Source organism: Dipodomys merriami, unplaced genomic scaffold, assembly GCF_024711535.1.
Source record: "Dipodomys merriami isolate MVZ:Mamm:240054 unplaced genomic scaffold, mDipMer1.0.p SCAF_24, whole genome shotgun sequence".
In the NCBI taxonomy this organism is placed as follows: domain Eukaryota; kingdom Metazoa; phylum Chordata; class Mammalia; order Rodentia; family Heteromyidae; genus Dipodomys; species Dipodomys merriami.
In genome coordinates, this window is record NW_027203826.1 from 16,145,922 (window position 1) to 16,171,208 (window position 25,287).

A 25,287-nucleotide genomic window follows, 5' to 3' on the forward strand; every position below is an offset into this window, starting at 1 on the left:
CCACCACACATAGCCATATGTTAGTTTTAATGAAAGTAACATAAAATTTTGATCCATGTAGTTTTTCTCATAATTACCTGAAGTCAGGAAATAGGATTATTTCTGCTTTGATCAGTTCATGCCCACTATTATTTTTGCTATAAGAGTTCTTGCTGTCTTAAGCGTTTGGAGAAATTTTCTATAAAATGAAGCTATTTATTCTGTTGTGATCTGAACAAAATATGGTTCCTTCTGTACAAAATTCACTTGCAGTTTTTTATTTATTGTGAGCAGGTTTTAAAATGAAATTGTTTTCACATGTATGTTAATAATTCCACATGATTTTATCCTTTCTACTATTAAAATGCAGATACACATTGTTTGATTTGATTATTGTGAACAAACCTAGCTAAATATATATTTTATTTGTTTATGTGTTTTGGTGCTTTGAATCTTCGAAATGCATGGCACGCAAATATTTGTTCAGAATTTCTCAAGTATCTTATTTTAATTGCCTTTAAGTTGTTATAAAACTAGATTTCAATACAAGTTAATATTAAGTGCATCTTGATTAATGTCATCCTTTTTATTCTTCTCACCCATCACTCCCAACCTCATTTTACTTAGTTCCATTTTCTCATATGTTCATTGAATAGTAATACTGCTTTTTTCCACCCTTCCTATTCTTCTCCATTCATTTGTCCCCTTGAAATTCCCAGACTCCCTTGGATGGATGAATTGATCAAGAATTTGTGATAGATAGATAGATAGATAGATAGATAGATAGATAGATAGATAGATAGATAGACAGACAGACAGCAGAGAGATAGATACATTATCATTTGCAAAGAAATAGATGGACCTGGAAAAGTTAAGCCATGCTCATAAAGTCCAAAAATGCATGTTTTTTCACAACTGTGGAAGTTAGAGCAGAATTACAAATACATATGCAAAAACAATTGAGGTCACATGAACATATAATAAACATATTAACTCATAGTGTATTCAGAGGAGGATTCCAATGGTGTAACTCTTCAAAAACTAAAAGACTGTTTAGAATTTTTGTATCCATGTTTCTAAAAGACCCTGGGCTGTGTTTTTTTCTGTTGTGGTATTGTGACCTAACTTTGGCATTTATATGTTGTTAATGTCACTAAAACCAATTTGTAGGTATTATTTCATATTTGTTTCGTTGAACACTTTTTACTAGTATTAAATATTTCTACATTTTTTTTGGAATTTACACATAAAACAATGTGATCCAAGGATATTCTGAGTGTTAAAGATTTTAGATCCCAACTCAGTGATTTATTATTAGTCTGTTTTGAATTCCTAAATTTTATGATTGAGTTTACTAACTTATATAGTTCTAAGAACATCTTCATTCTACATAATGATTTTATTAGCCTGAAATTATTCATCTCTGGCCATTATGACATTAGTATTTCTGTGGCAACCGTTGTACTACTTTCTTTTTTTTACTACTTTCTTTTTAAATCATATATGTTAACTTAATATTACTCAGGATAACTATGGATTTTGACAAATTTTCAAATATTTACAGAAACAATGTAATCTTGCTTTATAAAAGGTGAACATTAGTGTTCTAACCTTCCTGTTCTTTTGCATATTACATCAAATCTAGCTGTTTGTGAGTGCATATATGCTGGTCCGAGGGTTTGAACTCATGGCCTGGATGTGGTCCCTTAGATTTTATGCTCAAGGCCAGTGCTTTATCATGAAGCCACAGCTATGCTTCTGGATTTTTGTGATCAATTGGAGATAAGAGTCTCATAGACTTCCATGGCTTGCCTAGCCTCCAACTGTGATCTTCAGATTTCAGGCTGCTAAATAGATCAGAGTACAAGAATGAGCCACTGGTGGCTGGCTTAAAATCGTTTTTTTTAATCAATAATTTGACTCTCCTTTGCTTTATTTCCAGATGAATGTACATTCTAAGAGCATGGCCAACTTCAGCACAATGAGTAAGTTTCTCCTGCAGGGCTTTGCTGAGGTGTGGGAGCTCAGGGTCCTGCTTTCCACAGTGTTCCTACTGATTTACCTGGCCACCCTGTTGGGGAATTTTATTATCATCACTGTCACCACCATTGACCAGAACCTGCACACACCCATGTACTTCTTCCTCAGGAATTTATCTATCCTGGATATGTGCTACATTTCTGTCACCGTCCCCAATGCCTGTATCAACTCCCTCACAAACAACAGGACTATTTCTGTAGCTGGCTGCGCAATGCAGGTATTTTTTGTATTTTTTTGTGCATCTGTGGAGCTGATGTTTCTGACCATCATGGCTCAGGACCGCTATGTGGCCATCTGCCAGCCCCTCCACTATACTGTCATCATGAACCACCAGTTCTGTGTCCACACTACAATGGCTTCCCTATTCAGTGGTGTAATCTTTACAGCTGTACAAACTGGTAATACATTCCGGCTGTCCTTCTGCCGGTCCAACATGGTCAGTAAGTTCTTCTGTGACATCCCCTCTCTGCTAAAACTCTCCTGCTCAGACACTTTTAGCAGTGAACTTTTACTTCTTTTGTCTGCTGTAGGATTTGTTGGTGGCTGCTTTATCTTCATTGTCCTGTCATATGCTCGCATATTTTTAACAGTTCTGAAGTTTCCAGTCAAAGAAGAGCGAGGAGGAAAAGCCTTTTCCACCTGTGTGCCTCACTTTCTTGTAGTGTCAGTGTTTCTTGGTAGTGGTTTGGTGGTATACCTAAGACCCACAAGGAGCACCGAAGTGATTCAGGACGTGATTCTATCTGTATTTTATACCATTGTTCCACCATTTTTGAATCCTATCATTTATAGTCTTAGGAACAAACAAATAAAGAAAGCTGTGAGGAAAGTATTAATAAAATATTTATTCTAAAAACATTAATATCTAATATGAATTTGCTCTGAGATCCTCTGAGTTTCATTTAAAATAGAAATAAAAGTATTTGGGGGGATAATGGATATTGTTCTGCTTATGTCAAAGTTACTCCAATAGAGTTGAAGAGAAAAATCTTACTTTTTTCATTATTATTTTAATTTAATATATAATTTTTTAAAAGAAATTATTTTTATTAATAATTATTTTAATTTAATGTTTTGTTACATGTAAACAAAATTATTTTCAAATTATAACATCCATTAATATTTCCTTTCTATTTATATTGAAGGGTTTTGGTGAATATAAGTTGATGAATGATGCAACTGAAAACATTGGTTGTAAATAGCTCATATTGATTGTGTATAAAATTTCATTAAAATTTAATAATAAACATATATCCAAAGCAACCTTGAAAAATCAAATAGAAAATGATTACTAAGGCCACATTTTTCTGATATATTCAATTCCATGTAAAATGCTATCAAACTTCAATTAAGTGTTTTCCAAAGTAAAATAACAACTCTAAAAACATTAAATCTAAAATATATTTTCCATTTTGAAAACATTTTCTTTTTTGGTCATAGGACTCACTGCATAGGCCTTATCACTGAACTTTTTCACTCAAGGCTAATGACCTACCACACTGAGCCACAGAGACACTTCTGTTTTTCTGGAGATTCATTGAAGTTGAATCCCATGGACTTTCTTGCCTGTGCTGTCTTTCAACCATGATTCTCAGATCTCAGCCACCTGAGAAGCTAGGATTACAGGCATGAACCACCTATGCCTGGATATAAAATTCATTTTTTTCCAAAAGCAAAGAATTAACAAAAGTGTGAGGTTTGTCTCTATTTTGATGCTAACTGAAGTTCTTCTGTGCTACATGGCTGAGTTTGCTTATATTAACTACTCTCTGATAAATGTTCTATTATTTTTAAAGAACTGAAGTATTTTGGCAGGCTACAGTTAACATTCTTGCTTTCTAACAGTTAATATTTCTTACTTTCTTCCAATAAATAGTTTATATTTTTTTGAAAAAATGACAGATCTTGAAATACAAATGAATTCACTGAGTTATATAACTGTAACTCCTCCGTACAACATCTTTACAATAACAATATATGTGTGTGTGAATGTGTGTAATGACCACTCATTGTCTTACTTAACTGTGAAGAATGAAGGTTTTGTTTTTTTATGATAAAATATGTTAGCTGTGTACTTGTGATCTAAATTTTTTCCTTTTGTTCTAACCATGTGTAGAAAAGTAGTCACTAAAATGTCTGCCTTTCCAACTAAAAACTTAATGTATAATATAAAATATTACTGAAGAAGTTTTCTTGTAATTAAAGTCAACACAAACACTATTAAATATCAGGGATATGACAAAAGTCATTTTAAAGGTAGTTTCTTCAACAATGAGAAAATATTTAATAAATTTTTTGTGACTACATTATTACAAATTTCACCATATTGTGAGATAGTGATACTTAAATTCATAAACCCATTTTAACCTTCATGAGGCCAATTGTCATTATCATGGTTTATAAAGTCTATGAATTTTTTATTTCTTTTTATGTTTTATTAACTCAATATTAGTTTCCCCAAAAAAGTAAGAAGTTAGCATTTATTTTGTTATATTTCTTTTTATTATTTTATTGTGTACGGAGGGGTTACAATTACATGGGCAAGATAATGAGTACACTTCTTATCAAGCATTGTAGCCTGCTTCTTTGTTTCCCCTTCTCATCCATTCCCATCCTCCCCCTGTTCCCCCACCCAATCCTCCCCCCACACCAAAGTTGTAAAGTTCGTTTTCCACATAATGTCTTGCCCATAAAAACAAACACATTTTCTGTGTTAAAGACTGGAACAAAATCTACCAAGCAAACGGTCCCCATAAACAGGCTGGAGTTGCAATCCTAATATCAGATAAAATAGACTTCAAATTAAAATTGGTGAGAAGAGATAAAGAAAGTCTATGAATTTTATAAGCTTTGACAATACAGCTGTTTCTTCCACATGGGGTGGTATGTATATTTCTTTCCTTTTGCTTAGTGATCGCTCTTTCCTCTAACCCTTTCATTTCCTCCATCCCCTCTTTGCCCTTGAGTTGCTCAATTCATTTTTCTCAATGTCGATTGGGGGGGATATAGTAGGGGCAGAGGGAATGGGAGATGGGAAGGGATAGGAAGAAACAAAGGAGGAGACAACAATGCTTGATAAGAAATGTACTCATTATCTTGCCCATGTAATTGTAACCCCTCTGTACAGTATGTTCACAAAAAATAAAAATTAAAATTAAAAAAAAATGTACTCATTATCTTACCAATGTAAGTGTAACTCCTCTGTAAGGTATTTTCACAATTAAAAAATGATTTCTGAGTAAAGTGTAGGTGATTACATTAGGAATAAAACAAAGAAAAATAACTTATAAAAATGTTTGTCAATGAGCTGGGAAGGTGGCTCAATGGTAGAGCACTTGCTTTGCATGCATGAGGCCCAGGGTTCGATTCCTCAGCACCACATACACAGAAAACACCAGAAGTGGGCGTTGTAGTAGAGTGCTAGATCTGAGCTGAAGAGCTGAGGGACAGCGCCCAGTCCCAGGGTTCAGGCCACACGACCGACAAAAAAAGATATTTCTCATAAAACATATAGAAGAATATATGTATGTCAAGAAGATAAAACCAAGCCTTCATATAATTTGCTTTATATCATGTGTATTGTGTATACCATTTTAAATCTTGTATATTGTATTTGTTTTCACAACAAGTTACTTGTTTTCTCTGTAAGTTCTCAACATAGCATTTTGAATATTTTCTGAGTAGCAAAGAAAGATTGCTTGGAAATATAAATTGTGAATCATATGGTATAAAAAGCCACCATCAACTATTATTGTTTTATATGTTTTTCATGAGTCTGCCATATTCCTTGATATTAGTCTGTGACAGGTGAAATAGATAAACTTCTAGAGAACAATTACATTTTCACCAGAATTCCCATTTTAAAAATAATTTCTTATCTGTTCTGTTTCTTATTGAAATTATGGGTGATTACAGGGAAAAATCCCTTTTATCTCCAGTTCATACTTTTATTTTTTTTAGTATTTTTAAAATTAATTTTATTTTATTTGTGAACATACTGTACAGAGGAGTTACAATTACATGGGCAGGATAATGCGTACATTTCTTACCAAGCATTGCAGCCTCCTCCTTTGTTTACCCTTCACATCCCTTCCCAGCCTCCCCCTTCCCCCCAATCCCAATCCTTCTCCTTCCCCCTCCTTTTCCCCCCCCCCCCACGTTGTAAAGCTCGTTTTGGACATCCTCTTTCTGGAATTCTATGCCTCCATCAGAAAGAATGACATTGCCCCATTTGTTAGGAAATGGAAAAACATGGAAAAAATTATATTAAGTGAAGTAAGCCAGGCCCAAAGAAACATAGGTCCCATGGTTTCCCTTATTTGTAATATCTAGTATATGTATGAGTCAAGCGGAAAAGGTCAGATAATGTGATGTCAGGAAAATGAACCCTTAGATGTGTATTTTAATGTTTTTTTTCTTTCATGCATGTGTTTCTAACGCATTAATAAGATTATCTCTTTGTTGCTTTGTATGTCCCTCCCCCACAGTATAACCCCTGCTTTCACTATATTTGATGTCAGTATAACTTGAGGAGGAGATGGGGAAAAACCAGTTGTTTAAGGATAGAGGTGGACCTGTTGCAACAATGAGAAGTACAAGTTGTCAGTTCATACTTTTAACTGGAATTCCACTTTGCTTACTAAAACACTATTTCAAAGTTAATCGAGGTATCATGGGGAATTCTCATATGAAGAAGAAGGATGATAATGTATTCATAGTAACCACAGTATACTCACTATTGGTGACTGTTTTTAACCCAGAAAAAAAGGACACAGCTTTCTCTTTTATGTCCACAAATTAAGGTGATTTTTTTAATGCAGGATTTTAAAATGTCCTCATGCAAGCAAACTTTCAATGTAATGTTCTAACAGAAGATAAATGAGGTTGTCTATTATTGAGAGTGTGGGCCTGCACTATTGTTGCCATGGGAACACAGTCATGAGAGCAGATGGTCCAGGGGTAATTTCAGGCAGGTGATGATGATGTCCAATGGATAGAATAGAACGCCCCAACATTAAGAATGGACACCAGTTTAAAGATGTAGACAGGGTTGCCTGTGGAGATTGGAAAATGACTTTGGTTGTGACCTACTGTGATTAGAAACATGAATAACCATTGGAAGAGTGGATTTGTTAAGAAAAATAGTATAACTGTTAACTTCTGGATCTCCGGGTGACTGAAAATATATTCAGTACTAATCTATTTCATCAGCAGATTTTTGTAATCACCCCCAGAACATACTTTTGTGTTTATCTTGCTACCATGTGCATAGTTTATGTTTAGCTTCTATGTTTATTTACCTGCCTAATGCATAAATATAAATTTGAACGTGAAGACAGGCATTTCTCCTAAATCGTGGAACTTCATTACCATCTCTCTTTTCTTAGTCACCTTCTTGTGTCCTGCTAGAGTATCATCTGAATTAACATCTATGTGAGGTTGTAATAGAGCATCTTGTAATGGTACCAGGATGGGTTTTGGGAAAGGTTCCCAACTCTGCATTCAGTGACACCATACTAGAAACCTGGCTTTATTTCTGGTTAGAGTATTTATATTACAGAAAATTTTAAATCCTACAATATTAGAAATCATACTAATTGCTATAGTTTGTCAGGTGAGTTTATTTATCAGTACACCAACAACAAGCATCATTGAACATTTTACAGATAAGTGACTATGTGTATATGATTGTTTTTATAACTTACACACCATTTTTATGCTTCTTATTGTTATTAAACTTTTGCCCACATTTTCATTGGTATCAATTAGTTGTCATGGGAGTTCATTTTGACTTCTCCATGTATGCAATCCACTTGGATCACACTAACTCCCATCACTCTTCCTCATCTCCCTCCCACTTTCTCAAACCAATTTCACAAGCTTCATTGTTACCTATTTTCACATATGCCTATCATGATTTCACCATATCACCCTCTCAATAGTACCAGGACTTCAGATAAACCTGATTTACATCATGTTATTAATTTATTTTATGCAAGGTGAATATTCATTGTTCACAGAGGTTTTACTATGGTATTTCACATATGGTTATGAACTTCTGTAGTTGCTGGAGCTTTCACTTAATGTGAATTTCCCAAAACAGTTTGAGTCAAAAGTCTATTGTATTTCTAGCCTGAATTGTCTAACTTTAGGAATATATTTCATTAATATTTATGAATATATTTCTTTATATATTGTGAAAGGTAATTTTGCAAAGAGGTTTTTTCTATTCACTTCTCTTAATTTAAATCACAGCAGAGCACATTAGTGTACACATAACACTAAAAGTGTTCTATAGAGAGAATAATTAAGCTTATCTGATAAAGGCTAAGATCAGTATAGACCATACGAAGATCAGTATAGACCACAGTCTCTGAGGTCCATACAGATGCCCTAATTTTGTCTTCTGGTGATTAATGTGTTCACTTAGTCTTTGACACATCTCTACAGGCAGCACTATTTTCAAGTTCAACTTTGTGACCATTCCTGAGTTTTCACTGGTTCCTATTTACCTGTCCTCTGGAGAATAGAGCTTGCTTGAAATCATGTATGGGCAACTTATTCTCACAAGGCAATTAGGACTGTGATTCTAGAGCTTTAACTAGTGACCCATATACAGGCCCACATTTTCAATAAAAGATGATGTGATTTACTCATCATTAAACTATTAGAATAAAATTTGCTCATCTTAAGACATTCTTAATCCTCTTTCTGGATAAACCTTCTTTAAGTTCTTGATTTGTAGATATTAAGCAGAGGAAGATATTTCCTCATCTCTGAGTTAGGAATAGTCACTAACAGTAAGTACATAACGAATATTGCTGTACCCTTGTTCTATGTCTGGTTAACATGAGGATTGCCTAGGGATCTGTCTGTTAATTTTGGAATACTATTTTACTAATATCTAGTTATACAAAGAGGTTCCAAGTCCATAATCAGATTATGAGTACAATACATCTTGATCAATGTCAACTCTTCCACTGTTGTCCTCTTTTGTCGCCTCCCATCCATTCCAATTGCCTTTGTAGTCATTGGAATATTGCTTTAAAAATAGAAAGATATACTTATTTCCTCTATTATTTTATTCTGATACTCTGATTGTCTTACTATGTATTCTTCAATAATGCTTAAAAAGCATAAGCAAACAGGAAAAAATTAAAAATTTGTCTAGTAACCTCATCTGGCATATCATCTGAGGGCAAATTAGTAAGACTCACTGGAAGCCGTCTTTTCATTTAATCTGAATGACGCATAACATTCTAGCAACTTATTCTAAGGAAATGGTCAAGGTTTGTAGATAGATCAAAACAGAGAGAAAGAGAGATGGACAACCCACATTTTAGTAATGAGAAGCAAGTTCAGTGGAGAGTTATAAAGTCATTAAAACTGTTATCTTGATGACTTGTAAAGTACTGAGTTATTTTTTAAAGACATTTCATGAAATAAAGTTTACATAACACTTTTTAAAAATGGAAAAGATATGTAATATTATATGTCATGGAATATTAGTTGGTAGTCTTGTAGATTTATTTTTTAATCTAAAAGAGAATTTCTGTTTCCTGAATAAACACCTTGTTTCCTCCTTGGCCCTGCATCCACTATTCTGCCCTGTGCTACCATAAATGTTGACTGTTCTCTGGTGCTTGATTTCAGTTACCAAATTGGAATCCAGACTTCTTTGTTTTTTTTTTTTCAAAAATAACTTTCTATAATATTTATTTAAGAGTATCTTCTCTTGGTCTCAGGTGTGTGTCTAGAATTCTGTACCATCAATTTTTAAATTTTATATCACGTTTAAAATAAATTGAATTTAACTGTGAATAAAAGTAACACTATCTAAATGGCAGGATGTTTGTTCTCTAATAATATGTTATATTCTATTGGATAAAAGTATCACATTTTGAGTACCCTTGAATCTTTTGATTGGTGTTTAGGATCTTCACATCTTGAAACTTAGGATCAATGCTGCAGCTAGAATAGGACCCAAGGAACTCTGAGATCATCTCTTAGAGTTAAGATGCCTCCAGCAGAAAGAATGATACTGCCCCATTTGTTAGGAAATGGAAAGTCTTGGACAAAATTATATTAAGTGAAGTAAGCCAGACCCAGAGAAACATAGGTCCCATGGTTTCCCTTATCTGCAATAATTAGTATATGTCTAGGACAAGCAGAAGAGGTAAAAAGCTATGTACATAAGACCATATAATCTGATGCTAGGCAAAATGAACCCCAAGATAGGGACACAAGAGATTTTATCTTTCTTGTTGTGTTTTTAATGTACTTATAATGTACTATGTGAATTTTTTCTATTCCTTTGTAAGTTCTTTCCCCACGGTATAACCCCTGTTTTCAGTGTATTTGATTTCTGTGTCCTGCATCTTATATATACATTTTTCTAATGTGGGGACGTAAAGGGAAATAACAAAATGCTGAAATAAGGAATGGGATGACCCATTGTAACAATGAGATGTACAAGACACTAGGTTGAAAACGAACTACAACCTTGGGGGGGGGCTGTGGATAAGGAGGAGTTGGGAACCTGGGGATAAAGAGATGGTAGGGGAAAATCAATGGATCGGCTAACAATGCTCCATAGGAAATGGACTCATTACCTTGCTCATGTAACTGTAACCTCTCTGTACCGTATCTATCTATCTATCTATCTATCTATCTATCTATCTATCTATCTATCTATCTATCTATCTATGATGTAGAGTCAGAAGATTGCTGCATTACATAGCTGAAACTTTTTGAGTTTTATTGAGGAATTGCCATAATTTTTCTGAAGGATTTATACCAATGTGTTCTCTAGATGTTTTTTCTTCTAATCTTTTGAAGATTATTTTCTTTGCTTAGTTGATAGTAGTCATTCTAAAACTTGTGATATACCATGTCCCTGTGTTTGATTTTTATTTCCCTTATTAATAGCCATACTAGACACGAGTTCTTTAACCTGGTGACTATTTTACTAAACATAGTTATATATTCTTAGTACAATTTATACTCTTGCTTATATTTCTCATTTGAGATGGAGACATTTGCTTTTAGTATTTTTTTTGCGATTATACCATTTAAAATGTATGGTTCCCAAGTCTTTTCTTCCATTCCAGAGTAGTAACTTTACCCTTGGTTTATTCCATTGTTATGCCAAAGAGTTTTAGTCCCACATATTTCCATTTGCCTAGTTTTACTTTTTTACTTATACTTTTAGAGTCAGTAAAAATGATGAAAAGGGGGCTGGGAAGGTGGCCCAGTGGTAGTGTGCTTGCCTTGCATGCATGAGGCCCTGTGTTCGATTCCTCAGCACCACATAAGCAAAAAGCCGGAAGTGGCGCTGTGGCTCAAGTGGTAGAGCACTAGCCTTGAGCTGAAGAGTTGAGGGACAGCACCCAGGCCCAGAGTTCAGGCCCCACAACCGGACCCAAAAAAAAAAAATGATGAAAAGACCAATAAGAAGGAGCCTCTCCTGTTTTCCTCTTCAAATATTGGAGTTCAAGATTTGATGTCTAAGTGTTTAAGCCAATTTGGAGATAATTTTATATGTTTTTATTTTGTTTATAATTAAATTTAATTTTATTGAGAAGGTGATATATAGAGGGATTATAGTCATATAAGTAAGGAAATGAGTAATGAGTACATTTATTGTATGAAGTTAATTTGATTAAGCTAAAGATAATTGTCTAATTTGTTCTTTAGGTGTATGCAGATCTTTTTCCACCAACAGTATTTAATGAAAACACTGTCCATTTTCAAGATATATTATATATATACATATATATATATATATATGGCTGCTTAGATACATTATTTTCTATGATTGAATAGGTCTATTTTTTGGCATTGAAGCTTGAATCTCAAGGCCTCAGGGATGCTTGGCTAACTTGCTCTCTGTTGATGAATTACTACATGAGTCACATTGCTAACTGTCATTTCAATGGTTATTTTTGAAATAGGGTTCCTCAGGCTTTTTTGCCCTAGTTGGCTTGGAACTTCAGTTCTTCTGATTTCAACCCCATTCGTTTCTGGATTCTATGAGTGAGCCACCACACATAGCCATATGTTAGTTTTTATAAAAGTAACATAAAATTTTGATCCATGTAATTTTTCTCATAATTACCTGAAGTCAGGAAATAAGATTATTTCTGCTTTGATCAGTTCATGCCCACTATTATTTTTGCTATAAGAGTTCTTGCTGTCTTAAGCGTTTGGAGAAATTTTCTATAAAATGAAGCTATTTATTCTGTTGTGATCTGAACAAAATATGTTTCCTTCTGTACAAAATTCACATGCAGTTTTTTATTTATTGTGAGACGTTTTTGAAATAAAATTCTTTTCACATGTATGTTAATAATTCCACATGATTTTTATCCTTTCTACTATTAAAATGCTGATACATATTGTTTGATTTGATTATTGTGAACAAACCTAGCTAAATATATATATTTTATTTGTTTATGGGTTTTTGTGCTTTGAATCTTCGAAATGTATCGCACACAAATATTTGTTCAGAATTTTTCAAGTATCTTATTTTAATTGCCTTTAAGTAGTTATAAAACTAGATTTCAATACAAGTTAATATTAAGTGCATCCTGATTAATTTCATCCTTTTTATTATTTTCGCCCATCACTCTCAACCTCATTTTAATTAGTTCCATTTTCTCATATGTTCATTGAATAGTAATACTGCTTTTTTCCACCCTTCCTCTTCCTCTCCATTCATTTGTCCCCTGGAAATTCCCAGACTCCCTTGGATGGAAGAATTGATCAAGAATTTGTGATAGATAGACAGAGAGCAGACAGATAGATACATTGTCATTTGCAAAGAAATAGATGGACCTGGAAAAGTTAAGCCATGCTCATGGAGTCCAAAAATGCATGTTTTTTCACAAGTGTGGAAGTTAGAGCAGAATTACAAATACATATGCAAAAACAATTGGGGTCACATGAACATATAATAAACTTATTAACTCATAGTGTGTTTAGTGGAGGTTTCCAATGGTGTAACTCTTCAAAAACTAAAAGACTGTTTAGAATGTTTGTATCCATGTTTCTAAAAGACCCTGGGCTGTGTTTTTTTCTGTTGTGGTATTGTGGCCTAACTTTGGCATTTATATGTTGTTAAGGTCATGAAAACCATTTTGTTACTATTATTTCAAAATTGTTTCATTGAACACTTTTTAATAGTATTAATTATTTCTAAATATTTTTTGGAATTTACACATAGAACAATGTGATCCAAGGATATTCTGAGTGTTAAAGTTTTTAGATCCCAACTCAGTGATTTATTATTAGTCTGTTTTGAATTCCTAAATTTTATGATTGAGTTTACTAACTGATATAGTTCTAAGAACATCTTCATTCTACATATTGATTTTATTAGCCTGAAATTGTTCATCTCAGGCCATTATGACATTAGTATTTCTGTGGCAACCGTTGTACTACTTTCTTTTTAAATCATATCTGTTAACTAAATATTATTCAGGTTAACTATGGATTTTGACAAATTTTCTAACATTTGCAGAAACAATGTAATCTTGCTTTATAAAAGGTGAACATATCACTGGTCGTCAGTGTTCTAACCTTCCTGTTCTTTTGCATATTACATCGAATCTAGCTGTTTGTGAGTGCATATATGCTGGTCAGAGGGTTGGAACTCATGGCCTGGATGTTGTCCCTTAGATATTATGCTCAAAGCCAGTGCTTTATCATGAAGCCACAGCTATGCTTCTGGAATTTTGTGATCAATTGGAGATAAGAGTCTCATAGACTTCCATGGCTTGTCTAGCTTCCAACTGTGATCTTCAGATTTCAGGTTGCTAAGTAGATCAAAGTACAAGAATGAGCCACTAGTGGCTGGCTTAAAATGGTTTTTATCAATAATTTGACTCTCCTTTGCATTATTTCCAGATGAATGTGCATTATAAGAGCATTGCCAATTTCAGCACAGTGAGTATTTTTCTCTTGCAGGGCTTTGCTGAGGTGTGGGAGCTCAGGGTCCTGCTTTCCATAGTGTTCCTACTGATTTACCTGGCCACCCTGTTGGGGAATTTTATTATTATCACTGTTACCACCATTGACCAGAACCTGCACACACCCATGTACTTCTTCCTCAGGAATTTATCTATCCTGGATATGTGCTACATTTCTGTCACCGTCCCCAATGCCTGTATCAACTCCCTCACAAGCAACAGGACTATTTCTGTAGCTGGCTGCGCAATGCAGGTATTTTTTGTATTTTTTTGTGCATCTGTGGAGCTGATGTTTCTGACCATCATGGCTCAGGACCGCTATGTGGCCATCTGCCAGCCCCTCCACTATACTGTCATCATGAACCACCAGTTCTGTGTCCACACTACAATGGCTTCCCTATTCAGTGGTGTAATCTTTACAGCTGTACAAACTGGTAATACATTCTGGCTGTCCTTCTGCCGGTCCAACGTGGTCAGTAAGTTCTTCTGTGACATCCCCTCTCTGCTAAAACTCTCCTGCTCAGACACTTTTAGCAGCGAACTTTTACTTCTTTTGTCTGCTGTAGGATTTGTTGGTGGCTGCTTTATCTTCATTGTCCTGTCATATGCTCGCATATTTTTAACAGTTCTGAAGTTTCCAGTCAAAGAAGAGCGAGGAGGAAAAGCCTTTTCCACCTGTGTGCCTCACTTTCTTGTAGTGTCAGTGTTTCTTGGTAGTGGTTTGGTGGTATACCTAAGACCTTCAGGGAGCACCGAAGTGATTCAGGACGTGATTCTATCTGTATTTTATACCATTGTTCCACCATTCTTGAATCCTATCATTTATAGTCTTAGGAACAAACAGATAAAGAAAGCTGTCAGAAAAGTATTAGTAAAATATTTATTCAAAAAACATTAATACCTAATATGAATTTACTCTGAGATCCTCTGAGTGGCATTTAAAATAGAAATAAAAGTATTTGGGGAGATAATGTATATTGTTCTGTGTATGTCAAAGTTAGTCCAATAGAGTTGAAAAGAAAATCTTACACTTTTTCATCATTATTTTATTATCCAATTTTTATAAAAGAAATTATTTTTATTAATAATTATTTTAATTTAATGCTTTGTTACATGTAAACCGAATTATTTTCATATTTTAACATATTAATATTGGTTGTAAGAAATATTGAATATGTATAAAATTTCATTAAAATTTAATAACATATATCAAAAACAACCTTGAGAGATCAAATAGAAAATGATTACTAAGGCCAAATTTCCTGATATATTCAATTCCATGTAAAATGCTATCAAACTTCAATTAAATGTTTTCCAAAGTAAAATAACAACTCTAAAAGAAATTAAATTTAAATATATTTTCCATTGTGAAAACAATTTCTTTTTTGGTCATAGGACTCACAGTGTAGACCTTATCACTGTACTTTATCACTCAAGGCTAATGACCTACCACACTGAGCCACAGAGACACTTCTGTTTTTCTGGAGATTCATTGAAGTTGAATCCCATGGACTTTCTTGCCTGTGCTGTCTTTCAACCATGATTCTCAGATCTCAGCCTCCTGAGAAGCTAGGATTACAGGCATGAGCCACCTATGCCTGGATATAAAATTCATTTTTTTCCAAAAGCAAAGAATTAACAAAAATGTGAGGTTTTTCTCTATTTTAAATGCTAACTGAAGGTCTTCTGTGCTACATGACTGAGTTTGCTTATATTTTTTTAACTACTCTCTGATAAATGTCCTATTAGTTTTAAAGAACTGAAGCATTTTGGCAGGCTACAGTTAACATTCTTGTTTTCTAACAGTTAATATTTCTTACTTTCTTCCAATAAATAGTTTATATTATTTTTTGAAAAAATGACAGATCTTGAAATACAAATGAATTCACTGAGTTATATAACTGTAACTCCTCCATACAACATCTTTACAATAACAATATGTGTGTGTGTGTGTGTGTGTGTGTGTGTGTGTAATGACCACTCATTATCTTACTTAACTGTGAAGAATGAAGGTTTTGTTTTTTATGATAAAATATGTTAGCTGTGTACTTGTGATCTAAATTTTTTTCCTTTTGTTCTAATCATTTGTACAAAAGTTGTCACTAAAATATCTGCCTTTCCAACTAATAACTTAATGTATAATATAAAATATTACTGAAGAAGTTTTCTTGTAATTAAAGTCAACCCAAACACTATTAACATATCAGGGATATAATAAAAGTCATTTTAAAGATAGTTTCTTCAATAATGAGAAAATATTTAATACATTTTATCATGATTGCATGATTATAAATTTCAAAGTATTATGAGATAATGATACTTAAAGTCACAAACCCATTTTAACCTTCATGAGGCCAATTGTCATTATCATGGTTTATAAAGTCTATGAATTTTATAAGTTTTGACAATACAGCTATTTCTTCCACATCAAGTGGTATGTATGTTTTTTCCTTTTGCTTAGTGATCACACTTTCCTCTATCCCTCTCATTTCCTCCCTCCCATCTCTGCCTTTGAGTTGCTTAATTTGTTTTTTTCAATGTCCAGTATAGCTGATGAAAATAATACTCAGCCAAAAAGAAAAACTGTATATACACTCTTAGAAACAAGTAGTAAATAGTAAAATCATAATTTAAATATACCAGGTTAAACATAATTTGTGTAACACAAAATGTAAGGAAAATCCAGGTGCCTTTAGTACACTCCTGTAATCCTAGCTACTCAGGAGGATGAGATCTGAGGTTGTTGATTAGAAGCCAACCTGGTCCATGGGAGTTGTATCTCCAACTAATTACCTAAATGACAAAGTATAACTGTGGTTCACGTGGTAGATCACTCATGTGAGCCAAAAAGCTCAGGTACAGTACTCAGGTAAAAGGTTCAAGAGATGGACAGACAGACACAACAATAGAAAAGAGTAAGAATGTAAAGTCTATGTTTCTGAGTGAATAAAAAGCCTCATTCTATTGCTTAAATTTGTTGTCATCAATTCTTATGACTAATTTAGTATTTTATAGAAAAATTCAACAGGAATCTGATTCTTTTCTCCTCAAACCTCTCATTGTACACAATGGCTGGCAGGAGAGATGACATAAACAGCCCTGCAGTCACCATGTATTCGAGGTCGACGCTCGTGTGCTTCCTCTACTTCACACCTCATGACCATCCAAAGTGCTTACTTTCCCTTTTTTTCTAGCGATTTTTTAAAATTGTTTAGGTGATGTACAGAGGGGATACAGTTACATAAGCAAGACAATAAATAGATTTCTTTCCAAACTTGTTATTCCATCCTTCACTTTTTTCTCCTACTTTTCCTCCCACCAATTACCAACCCCCAAGTTGTACAGATCATTTCCACCATACTGTCTTGTGAATATCACTGCTGCATTGGGACCCCCTTGTCCTTTGTCTTACCATTCTGTTGTTCCCCTTTCCTTCCTTAATTCAGATAAACGTATGCACAATACCAGAGTACCAAAATCAAATACAGTTTCTTTTGCATAGATTTATTTATAGAAAGTTCATTTGAAATTATTTTTAGGAGATAGTAACTATCTCTCATGTTGAAGATGGTTTATGAGGTTATGCCTTGTTATTTCCTGAGAAGAATTTATTAGAGTAGGAGGTAAATAATGTCTACTCTTATAAAATCTTCAGACATGGGCTGGGAAGGTGGCTCAGTGGTAGAGCGCTTGCCTTGCATGCCTGAGGCCCTGGGTTCGATTCCTCAGTACCACATAAGCAAAAAGAAAAAAAGCCAGAAGTGGTGCTGTGGCTCAAGTGGTAGAGCCCTAGCCTTGAGCTGAAGAGCTGAGGGACAGTGCCCAGGCCCAGTGTACAGGCCCCACGACCAGAACCCCCCCCCCCAAAAAAAATCTTCAGACATGACTTAATAATGTAGCAGGACATTCTGGAAGTATGTTATATTTGCAAACCTCAGCATAAAATATGTCTTTTTATTATACAAGGGCTTTCTGAAGACTATTATATACAACATATTTAAATAGCTCTATTTAGATAAACTTCTAAAATAGACTATATAAATTTTTCTTTCCCTAAAATTTATATATTGATTAACACAGCTCCAGAAAAGCTAAGAATAAATATCATTGCATTTCATTCAAATGTAAACAGCAAAAGTTTGACTGTGTAAACACACCCATGGCTGTTCCTGCATAATAAACTAATGTGAACAATCTCCCATTACAGACTATAAATTCTATGATGAATCTAGTATGTACAATAAATCTTACATTTACCAACACACAGAAATACAAACACACGTGTGTATGCTCACAAACATAACTGCTACAAAAAGTTGGAGATCAGATGAATGTATATATACATACTGATAGAAATTAGCAACCACCATCCAACTTGAAAGAGGGAAAATTCCTGTAAATTAATACACCATTTTAATTAGTATCCTTTATTTTTGATTTGTTTTAGACTATTAAAAATATCATGTACAGTTTCAGGAAATACAGAAGAGTAATCCTCAAGGTCATGACCCTGGTTTTTATTTAGGAGGTATGTTCTTACTATCTTTACTGTGGCAGCTTTCAAACAAGTTCTAGACATGCAAACTTCCATTTCATATACCACATGCTCTAACCTATGTAAGGTAGGGCTATTAAGCATTGGAGCTTTTTTTTTTTTAATTGTGAAAATACCATACAGAGGGGTTACAATTACATGGGCAAGGTAATGAGTACATTTCTTATCAAGCATTGTTGCCTCCTCTTTTGTTTCCCCTTCCTATGCCTTCCCATCTCTCCCCTGCACACCCCTACCCCCTCCACCTCCAGCCAAAGAGTTATGTTTTGTAATTTGCTAGCATTGGTAGGCTTTTATACAAACTTCAGTTGATCAATGGCTGGTAAGGCCTATTTGCAAGTTGGGTGACTCCTTCAGTTTTTTTATTTCCATTTACTATATCCAGACTATTATTCCTATTGAGAACTCCCACCTATGGGGCTTTGGAAATCCAAGAAATTTGTATTTTATACTACTCACATTTTTAGAAGGTTTTCTTCAACCCAGAGCTGGTTAAAAGTCCAAGTTATATTGTTTATACTTAGCATTTAATTGGAGATGATCTATAATATTAACATCACAATGACACTCATCTTTCTTTACCTTTCAACAATGCTAGACAAGTTTTCTCCAACTAAGTTATGTTGCTAATCCTTTAAGGATTTATAATTTTATTTTTAAATAAAACTAATAGCAAATCAAATTTTTACTTTAATTTCTTGTTTTAGTCTTGATTTTTGTATGTTTTTTATTGTAAATATACTGTACAGAAGGGTTAAAGTTACATTAGCAAGGTAATAAGTACATTTCCTATTGAGCATTGTTGCCTCCTTCTTTGTTTTCCCCTACCATCCCTTCCCTCCCACCTCCACAACTACCCCTTCCACCCCTACCATCCCTTCCCTCCCACCTCCACAACTACCGCCCCCCACCAAAGTTGTAAAGTTCCTTTTCAATATAGTGTCTTGTACATTTTATGGTTACAATGGGTCGACCTGTATCCCTATTTAAACATTTGTGTTTTCCCTTCCCCTCCCCAAATTAGAGAAGTAATATACAAGATGCAGGGTGCCAACATCAAATACAGTGAAAATAGGGGTCATACCATGGGGGGAGAAACATACAAAGGAACAAAAAATCACATGGTTCATTATAAATGCATTAGAAACAATAGCAAGAAAGGAAAAAAATTAGTGTCCATATCTTGGGGTTCGTTTCACTTTGATTACTCTCTTAGTATCTCTTTTGTCTACAAGAGTATTTTTATATGAGATTAATATTATATACATAACTGCTTCACATTGAGTTGAATAAATCAAATAATGTGTTCCTAAGGTACTGTAAGTTAATATCAGAACAACCAAATGCACATACTTATTACACATTTTAGCAATTTTAAGGCAATGTGATTTTTAAACTATTTTTATTCTACAAAAACAATCAGGATTTTAAAAATATGTATGCTTGAAGAGAGGAAAATGCTAATTTCTCTAACTTGATAATATCATAATTGATACTTGTATCAATTTCATAGAATTTACTCCATATAATTCATAATAAAATATTATTGTTTGTAAGTATTTACTCATTTATTAGACGCTAAATGGTAAGACTGTTGCAAAATAGTTAAGATTACTATTTTGAGCTCTTTATGCATTCTCAGTATTACTATTGAAATTAGTGTGGAAGTTATTCAATAAATTAAAAATACAACTATGGTATAACTCTACCATATCACTCCTGGGCACTTATCTGAAGAAGTGGAATTGTATCCACCAGAGATGCTTGCATAGCAATCTTTATTGCAGTATTAGTCACAAGTGTCACATTAGTAACCTATTACAGATAAATGGATTGAAAATATGTAATATATACAAAGTGAAGTAGCTATCATTTAGACAGAAATGATGAGATTATGCTGCTTTCAGACAAAAACAATGAATCTAGAGATTTTTATATTCAGTGAAATTTGATATTATCAGATGGAGAAATGTCACATTTTCCATTACATGTGAAATTTAGACCTAAAACAACATAAAACAGAACAAAGCAAAAATAATGACTTGTATGTAAAAGAAAGAGTTTGAAGAAACCAGTAGAAGGGACGAAGAAAGGAGAGGGTAACAGGGGTGACCCTAATCATACTATGTCTTATACATATATAAAAATGAAGCACACTAGAAATTTTATAAATGGGAGAAGAGAGGGGGAATTACAAAAACTAGTATAGGGTTAAAATGATCAAAATACATTATATGCTAGAATGGACACTACAAAATAAACCTTGTTAATAAAATTTAAAACTGCATTACTTAATGTGATATGATGTGATATGATACACTGAACCCAAGAGTGAATTATTTTAAAATTAAACCTTTAGTGATATATCATAATAAATCCACAGCAAATCTTTATCATACTCTTGAATGAAACTTTCCTAATATTACTTTCCCCACTGCCTGTTTTATCTGCTTATTTCTAAGACTATAAATGATAGGATTCAAGAATGGAGGGACAATTGTATAGAACATAGAAACAATAATGTCCTGGACTACTTTAGAGATTACTGGAGGTTTTAGGTACACGTAGGTACCAGAGCTAAGAAACACAGATAACACGAGAATGTGGGGAATACAGGTGGAAAAGGCCTTTCCTCTCTCTTCCTTTACTGGGAACTTCAGGACAGTAGAAAATACGCGTACATATGACATGACAATTAAGGTAAAGCATCCACCAGCTATGATCACAGCAGAAAGAAAGATAAAAAGTTTGTTGTTCCAGGTGTCTGAGCAGGACAGCCTTAATAGAGAAGGGATATCACAGAAGAACTGAGGGACAGCGTTGGAATGACAGAACGATAGCCGGAATGTGTTGCCAGTATGAAGAGCTGAATATGGGAGACCACTGAGCAGGAAAACCAGTGTGGCCTGGACACAGAACTGTTGGTTCATGATGACAGGGTAGTGAAGAGGCCGGCAAATGGCCACATAGCGGTCCTGGGCCATGATAGTGAGGAACATAGTTTCTACGTATGCAAAATAAAGAACCAGAAAAATCTGAGTTGCACAGCCAGCCACAGAAATGGCCCTGTTGTCAGTGAGAGAATTGATACAGGCACTAGGGACAGTGACAGAAATGTAGCACATGTCCACAATGGACAGATTTCTGAGGAAGAAGTACATGGGTGTGTTCAGGTTCTGGTCAATGGTGGTGACAATAACAATGATCAGATTTCCTAACAGGGTGGCCAGGTACATCATCAGGAACAATGTGGAGAGCAGGAGTCTGAACTCCCACACCTCAGCAAAGCCCTCCAGGAGAAACTCAGTCACCATACTGACATTGGCCATGCTCTGAAAAAAAATGCTGATTTTTCTGGAAAACAGAAGCATAGAGAAGAATCAAATCATTAAAAGAAATGAGTCTAAGCACTTTTTTTGATGCTGTTTATTTGTACAACTGGCCTTCGTGTGTCTTTATCTTGTACATTTTTCCCCACTGTAAGTGATAAACACACAAGTGCCAAAGAAGTGGAACACTCTAAGACCATTGGCGGTTAGTCACTGTTACTCAGTTTCCTTAAAATTTTCCAGCCCAGTAGTTTTGTTGCCTTGAGGAAGATTAAATTGATTAATATGTGCCTAATTCCTCTTAGGAATTATCTGGACAAACCAATGATTTGATAAAATATATACATTCTAGATTAAAAGTAAGATAATATATATTCCTTTATAGCCTCCCAAACCGTTTGATTTTGCACCAAGACAGCTGAAACCTAGATCAATTAGGAAGATTATATTGGAAGAAAACAAAATGCTACTTTCAGGATCTATGTCTCTCAAAAGGAAACACGTAAAACAAAGGATATCACAAAATAAGAAAGTGATGACTGCAGAGAAAATCTGTCAAGGAAAACCAAGTGTAATTTACTAAGCTACAGACTCCATTACCAATCCTTTCCCATTGACCAAATCATCTGGCTCATTAAACATGATTTTCCAGGAGAAGTTGAATGATGTTGTCCAAGTGGATACTAAAGGACACTAAACAACAAACCACCAACATATAAAATTGTAAATATTACAGGTAAAATTAATATACAGATACAAGATACTATAATATTGCCATGAGAGTTCACAAAATACTTTTAACCCCAGTATTTCCAAGTAATAAGCATGCTAGGCACTGGTAGTTCTCACCTGTCATCTTAGATACACAGGAGGCTGGAGGCTGCGATCTAAGGATCGAGGTCTAAAGCCAGCTCCTGCAAGAAAGTCTTTTACACTATCATCTCCAATTAACTACTAAAAAGCTAAAAATGGAGCTGTAGTTCAAATCTTAGAGCACCAGCCTTGAGCAAAACATCTCTGGGACAGTGCCCAGGCCCTAGGACCAGCACACACACACACACACACACACACACACGCACACACACACACACACACACACACACAAACACACACACGCGCATGCACGCACTAAGGAAAACATTAAGTTTTACTGTGACTACAAAGCTGTGAATGGGTACCCATCTAAAATAAGTTAATTCTTAAATTTATAAAAAGAAATACAGTGGGTTAAAGTGTTCAAAATTTTAAGATAATTAAAGATAAGCTGTCATCAGTTCACTAAAATATTATGCTAAAAATGTCTATGAATTTCTGATAGCAGTCTTAAAAGATTGTATGGCAAATATAAAAATATACAGAAAAAATATTCAAAACATATTAGCCTGAGAAATTATAAAACCAGAAATCAGAACAAAACAATTATGTAGAGGCCAAAGGAATTAAAATGAAAAATAAGCATCAAAAACCATAATTTCAATGTACTTAGTAGATTTATTAATTGTATTTTATTTTATTAACCAAAAATTCTAACAGCCTCCCAATTCATGTAAACTTAAAATAACTTACTGATAATAAAGAGAGTTGATTTACAGAAACTCTAGAGAATTTACAAAAATATTGAAAGTATCGCTGTTTATGTGATAAGCAGAAAATAACTACCAAAGAGATATAGAGAGAGGACTTTCATATGATTTATTGGTAGCACAATTTTTTAAAAAAATGAAACATGTTCAGCTACATCTGGCTGCTAATGCCCACTCAGAGGCAAAGAGTTGAAGTCCTGTGTAACTTGCTTATTATTACTAATAGATGGAATATCATTAAAAAGAAAGTACACAATGAAGCAGAAATTGGCAACATTTTGGAAGGATAGAGATTAACTTGAGAAGAGCTATTTTAATTGAGCAACAATTTGTGTTTTCCTTTAATATCATACTGAATCACTTCATATTTATAAAATCAGAAATATAAATCTGTTATAGGATAACCTTAATAGGATTTCAATTTGCATAAATAAAATTAGAAAATGAGACATTAAAACTGATGCCAAGAAATAACCTGATCACAGGAATAAGAATAACAATCACCTGAAAAGAAATTAAAAAAAAACAAAATAAATAAATGTTGAGAAGCATACAACAACCTATTTAGATTGAAAAAAAAACAGAAATTCAGCAAAAACTAATGATAAATATAAATATTGATTTAGCAATTATAAACACCCTAACAAAGAATTCAGGAACATATGAAGCAACAAGAAAGTTCAAATAAAATTTGGAGAAAGAAGTAGTATTTTCTTAAAATAATTCTAATTAAAGGAACATGACAAGTAAACTTGAGTGAATAAAAATTAGTTAATAAATTGAATAATTTGTGATCATTTGGGTAAATGCCCCAAAGTGAGATTTCTGGGTCATAGGAGAGCTCTATGTGGAGTCTTTTGAGGAACCTCCATACTAATTTCCAAAGTGGTTGAACAAGTTTACACTCCTACTAACAATACAGCTAAGATATGGAACCAACCCAGATGCCCCTCAGTAGATGAATGGATCAAGAAAATGTGGCATATATACACAAAGGAATTCTATGCCTCCATCAGAAAGAATGACATTGCCCCATTTGTTAGGAAATGGAAAGACTTGAATAAAATTATTTTAAGTGAAGAAAATAAATTTTAAAACAACAAAATAAATTCATTTCTCAAAGGTCATAACTAACATGCTACTCAATTGTGAAATTTTACAACTTCCCTCTAAGTTCCAAGGAAGTATAGATATACATTCCAAAAAACTTACACTCAGTATTTTATTTGTGCACTTGCTCAAAGAATGTGAAATGGGAAAATATTATTAAAATTATAACAATATCATTATCGATATGATTAAAGATACAACATATTTCTAGAAAATAAAACACATTACACAAAAGTCTTCAAAGTACAATTGTGTTCATAATTTCTTCCTTTGACATTTAAATATTCATTTCTAGATATGTAACCTATTTTTCTTTGTTGTTTTTGTTTTTATCTCAGAATCATCCAGTTGCATGCTTTAGATATGTACATGAATCATTCCTTAATACAATGATTTTTAAAAGACACAAAGAAAAAATGAAGTGTTTTGTTAAGATGTAAGATATTTTCTTGAAACCTAGAAATTCAAGTGGAATGAGGGAAATCTTCATTTCTAGCACTAAGTCATTTTGTTGCTGTCTATGTGCCTCACTCTGAAACTTAGTGAATTATCTTATAACTGGCTTGAATAATCTGAACATAATAAAATAAATCTTCTGCTTATGTCACCAAGTTACAATTTAGAAATTTCGATGCTCTCTCACTTTTTCAGTCTCAAAGGAAAACTTCAAAGAATGAGTACTTGAGGCTTACCACAATCATAGATATGCAGAAATATTTTAA

The 25,287-nt window shown here is 33.8% G+C and overlaps 3 protein-coding genes across 3 annotated transcripts; 2 read left to right on the top strand and 1 right to left on the bottom strand.

Annotated features, from left to right (window-relative positions):
• Positions 1–1,942: 1,942 nt before the first annotated feature.
• LOC138835632 (olfactory receptor 14C36-like) lies at positions 1,943–2,872 on the top strand. The gene has a single exon (XM_070034105.1). The coding sequence runs from the start codon at positions 1,943–1,945 to the stop codon at positions 2,870–2,872; it is 930 nt and encodes a 309-aa protein (XP_069890206.1).
• A 4,025-nt stretch (positions 2,873–6,897) lies between these two features.
• On the top strand, positions 6,898–18,139 carry LOC138835530 (olfactory receptor 14C36-like). The gene is made up of 3 exons (XM_070034020.1): positions 6,898–6,978; positions 13,927–14,859; positions 18,080–18,139. The coding sequence occupies exons 1-3, from the start codon at positions 6,898–6,900 to the stop codon at positions 18,137–18,139; spliced, it is 1,074 nt and encodes a 357-aa protein (XP_069890121.1).
• A 2,797-nt stretch (positions 18,140–20,936) lies between these two features.
• On the bottom strand, positions 20,937–21,872 carry LOC138835531 (olfactory receptor 14C36-like). The gene has a single exon (XM_070034021.1). The coding sequence runs from the start codon at positions 21,870–21,872 to the stop codon at positions 20,937–20,939; it is 936 nt and encodes a 311-aa protein (XP_069890122.1).
• Positions 21,873–25,287: the final 3,415 nt, after the last annotated feature.